Consider the following 5,000-nt stretch of genomic DNA (forward strand, 5'->3'; position numbering starts at 1 on the left):
AGATGTTTGGAGATGTGCGTTTCAACCAAATTTGAGCGTTTTAAAGGGACACTCCACCCATTTGCATTAGGCTTTCCATTGCTAGACACCCAGTCATACTTTTGAATGGTCGTGCAACACTCTCTCAATTCCTCCTGAGACAGGAGAAATCCGTATTCACCTCTTAACACTTCCTCCCACAATGATGTAAAAATCGTCATTTTGCATCATTGTAGGAGGAAGTGTAAGAGAGGTGGATTTCTGTTGAGACTACAAGCCTTTTTCCCACCCTTTCAACCCCGCTGTTACAAACGGTAACGTAGAGGGACTCGAAACAACGGAAAAGGGTACTCGAGGGTAATTTAATGAAGTCGTCTAGGGGTACAATATTCAGTATCAGAAACAAAAGAGGAGCCGCGCTCCAAATCAAACACAAAATGGTCAAAGCCGTAAAGGCACAGAATGAAAAAGGCCATGTTAGTGGCAAAAGTCCAAAAAGGAAAGTACAGGCCTAAAAGGCAGCGTCAAAAAGCAGGCAAATGCCAACGGCAAATGCAGGTCACAAACGGGCAGGCGAGAGGGAAGTGGCAAGCCGGAAGTGAGCGAGAGAGATGGATGGTCATCGCCTCTACTTATGCAGCACCGCCTCCAGGCACAGGTGAACTCAATAATCATCCTCAGCATCAGGATCCTGGTAAGAGCATGTGCAACAATCAAAAGTTAGGGGGCAGCCAAACAAAAATTAGGGAGAGCGAATTAACCGCACCTGGTGGTAACACCCCCACCGCAAAATGGTGACTACTAGTCTCCAAAATAAAACATGAAATGGTGCGTAAAAATATGCGAGTTGCATAAGGTTAGGCACCAGCATATGCAAAACAAGGCAGTAGGCTATAGAGTGAGTTTTTACACTAATAGTGTACACCAACCATCACCACAATATGGACATGACTGTCATCAGTAAGCAAAGAAGACAATACTGATAACGGCACAGGGCCGCTTAAGCTACCCGATATTCAAATTGAGCGACGGACCCAATAAATGGAATGAACACCAGAATGTAATTATCGGAGGGTAAGCTGTAACCGCGAGCTTCACTGTCAAACCGATGCATCGTCTCGCTCTGTGCGCTCTCGAGGTCGGCGCTGGCAACAGCGCGAGCTTGGCGCAAGTTCCTACGGTAATCACTCACGAATGGCGATAGGACCACACCAATCCCAGGCGCGCTGAACATAATCAGTGGGGCGTGGGATAGGTGATCAAGCACCAATTCTGTCAGACCGATGATAACGCATGAGACGAACGAGAGAAGTGTCACGAGTTGTAGGAAACAATTTTGTGAGACGGTGCCAATCTCCGAAACAGGACTCAGTGAGTCAAAACAGGTTACAAGGCTATCATGTGAATTGTGCTGCTGTAGCAGATCAGGTTGGGACTGAAGAAACACTGGACTGTCAAGTAGTGGCTGTGCCAATAATGTGTCATCCAACGGTTTCGCCACTACCTCGACATTACTGACACTCTTGGTGCTATTATCCCGAGCGCGTTTACGCTTCAATTTCAAACAGTCAGCAATGACATGGCCAGGAATGTGACAGTAGAAACAACCTTGTTGATCAAACGGAGTGGACGACGACTTGACCCCATTGTTCTTGCGAGAGACAGATGAACCAGGAGACAAGGAACGAGATCTGGCGTGGGCACGATCCTGGTGGATGAGAGAATACTCATCAGCCAGGATGCATGCAGCAGACAGAGTTTTGGGCTTCTGTTCGCTGACATGCGTTGCGACAGAACATGGCAAACAATTAATAAATTCCTCCACAAGGAGTAACTCGCGTAACGTTGCCTGGTCATTCGCTTTTACTACAGCGCACCAACGGTCAAATGACATTTCCTTCAATCGGCCAAACTCGACATACGTCTGATCTGCCCCTTTCTGGAGCTTACGGAAGGTTTGGCGATACGCCTCGGGGGTTAACTGATAACCGCGCAGAATGGCATCTTTTACGTCGTCGTACACCACACTATTGGCAACAGGAAGAGACGCGTATATTTCCTGGGCTTTCCCAGACAGAACACATTGGAGGAGAGAGGCCCACTGATCTTTTGGCCACGCAAAGTTGGTTGCAACCCTCTCAAAGTGCGGAAAATACCGCTCCACGTCGGTCTCAGAGAAAGGGGGCACCAATTTGATATTCTTCGCCACGTCAAAGACAGTTTTATTTTTACACTTTTCCGCTTCTATTTTTAGGCGGTCACGCTCCAACTCTAGTTGCTGTTTCGCAAGATCGGATTCCAACTCCAAACGCCGCTGCTCGAGGTCCAACTCTCGCAGACGGATGGTTTCAGAAGGACTACACCGAGTGGAGGGGGATGACGCAGCTTTAACTGGCGTACGAGGTGGCAACACACCTTTTTCGATGAAGACCCCAAAGAGTTTCGTTTTTAGACAATCTTTGGTCTTCTCATCCTCAGTGTCTAACGCAACGTTGTACTGTTTAGCCAATTCCAACAATTGGGATTTGTTGAATCGATGCAGTTTAGTGCGTGACGGGGATTCAACAAATCCTTTGATGGCAGACATGATTACTGATGATAACGAACAGCTGATTAATCACGGATAGTCGTAACAATTCGAGTGTGCATAACAAACCGGCGAACAACAGGCACACAGATAAACAAAAATGCTCCTCACCAAGTAGCAACGAGTCAAGGCCAAAGGCGGCGTTGAAATGGAGCTACAATCAAGCTACAATTAAGAAGCAACAGGTGGTCAATTAAGACAGGCACAGACGTGCAAACAGGACCACAAAAAGAGACTTCCCAAAAAGACAGGCAGTTTGGCACATGCGTTGAGGGGACAAGTGGAGAGTGAAAAAAACGCGGGCAGGGGTGGGTCCTACTCTACTCCTACTCTGTAAAAGAGAGAAAACAAGAGCCTATCTGACTGCGTTTCTTCTGTGGCTTACCCAGCTCGAGGCTTCAGGGAGCCCCCTCCTGGGATATCCACAAAAACGACTGAGAAAAGGAAAAGAAAAACACACCCCAGCCCAAAAGCGAAGGCAGCACTCACCACACAGCGCAAAAAACGCGGGGAAAACGGGGAAAACACGGCACGGCCAAAAAAGCAGCAAAACCCGTAGCGCAAGACTAGGCTACAAAAAGGCAAGGATGCGAGAGGTCAAAGACAAAATCCCGGTCGAGCCCCCAATATGTTACAAACGGTAACATAGATGGACTCGAAACAACGGAAAAGGGTACTCGAGGGTAATTTAATGATGTCGTCTAGGGGTACAATATTCAATATCATAAACAAAAGAGGAGCCGCGCTCCAAATCAAACACAAAATGGTCAAAGCCGTAAAGGCACAGAATGAAAAAGGCCATGTTAGTGGCAAAAGTCCAAAAAGGAAAGTACAGGCCTAAAAGGCAGCGTCAAAAAGCAGGCAAATGCCAACGGCAAATGCAGGTCACAAACGGGCAGGCGAGAGGGAAGTGGCAAGCCGGAAGTGAGCGAGAGAGATGGATGGTCATCGCCTCTACTTATGCAGCACCGCCTCCAGGCACAGGTGAACTCAATAATCATCCTCAGCATCAGGATCCTGGTAAGAGCATGTGCAACAATCAAAAGTTAGGGGGCAGCCAAACAAAAATTAGGGAGAGCGAATTAACCGCACCTGGTGGTAACACCCTGCCCATAGGGGGTTGGACCTAATGCGCTAACAGACCTATCACAGATCAGTGTGCCAGTGCTTTTGAAATCACTGGCAGAGCTGCCTGGGTGTGGCCTGTGGAACTTGAGCATTGCAATGCATTATGGGGATTGTTGTCACAAATCCACAAGCACTGAAAAGTCACTTTCTGCCTTTTCTGGTGCCAGTCCCATGTGTGTGTGTGTGTGTGTGTGTGTGTGTGTGTGTGAGTGTGTGTGTGTGTGTGTACCCTCCACATATATCAACTGTCGGTGCCAGTCCCATGTGTGTGTGTGTGTGTGTGTGTACCCTCCACGTATATCCACTGCCGGTGCCAGTCCCGTGTGTGTGTGTGTGTGTGTGTGTATATGTGTGTGTGTGTGTGTGTGTGTGTGTGTGTGTGTGTGTGTGTGTGTGTGTGTGTGTGTGTGTGTGTGTGTTTGTGTGTGTGTGTGTGTGTGTGTGTGTGTGTGTGTGTGTGTGTGTGTGTGTGTGTGTGTGTGTGTGTGTGTGTGTACCCTCCACGTATATCCACTGCCGATGCCAGTCCTTGCCCTTGACGTTGAGGGCTTCACACTCGTAGCTGCCCTCATCTTCATACTGGATGTTAATCAGGTGCAGCAGCGCTCCGTTCATGGTCACCTCGTAGTTAGGAGGCAGGTATGTATGTATGTTTTGGTGAATAAAGTAAAGTAACAAAAACTGGAGTCTGCCTCCTGGAAATATGTTCTAACCGACATACCGTGGCGATCGTCAATACCGAATCAGTCTTCAAATTACAGTCCTACCCTATACCACCTCCCCCACAATGTGTGTGTGTGTGTGTGTGTGTGTGTGTGTGTGTGTGTGTGTGTGTGTGTGTGTGTGTGTGTGTGTGTGTGTGTGTGTGTGTGTGTGTGTGTGTGTGTGTGTGTGTGTGTGTGTGTGTGTACCCTCCACGTATATCCACTGCCGATGCCAGTCCTTGCCCTTGACGTTGAGGGCTTCACACTCGTAGCTCCCCTCGTCCTCATACTGGATGTTAATCAGGTGCAGCAGCGCTCCGTTCATGGTCACCTCGTAGTTAGGAGGCAGGTCGGCGTCCAGTTTACGCCAGCGGATATGGGGGATGGGACTACGGGAAGGAAACACATGGTTACCATGGTTACTATAGAATATACTATTATGGGATGTTGTTGAGGCTCCGTTCGTGGTCATCTTGTGGGACTACAGGAAGCAAACACATGGTTACCGTGGTTACTGTATAGTATTATGGGCTGTTGAGATATCTACTGTATATGTGGACATATGAGGCAGGTCATCGTCCAGTTTATGTCAGCGGATATGA

General features: G+C 48.2%; 1 protein-coding gene across 1 annotated transcript in view; it reads right to left on the minus strand.

The window, feature by feature from the left end:
* Positions 1 to 5,000, minus strand: part of cntn1b (contactin 1b) — a 50,452-nt gene that overhangs the window by 35,497 nt on the left and 9,955 nt on the right. The window contains exon 8 of the mRNA XM_063217819.1: positions 4,606 to 4,787. Coding sequence (XP_063073889.1) covers positions 4,606 to 4,787 — 182 coding nt within the window. The remainder of the gene's footprint in view (positions 1 to 4,605; positions 4,788 to 5,000) is intronic.

Source organism: Engraulis encrasicolus, chromosome 15, assembly GCF_034702125.1.
Source record: "Engraulis encrasicolus isolate BLACKSEA-1 chromosome 15, IST_EnEncr_1.0, whole genome shotgun sequence".
Taxonomy (NCBI): Eukaryota; Metazoa; Chordata; class Actinopteri; order Clupeiformes; family Engraulidae; genus Engraulis; species Engraulis encrasicolus.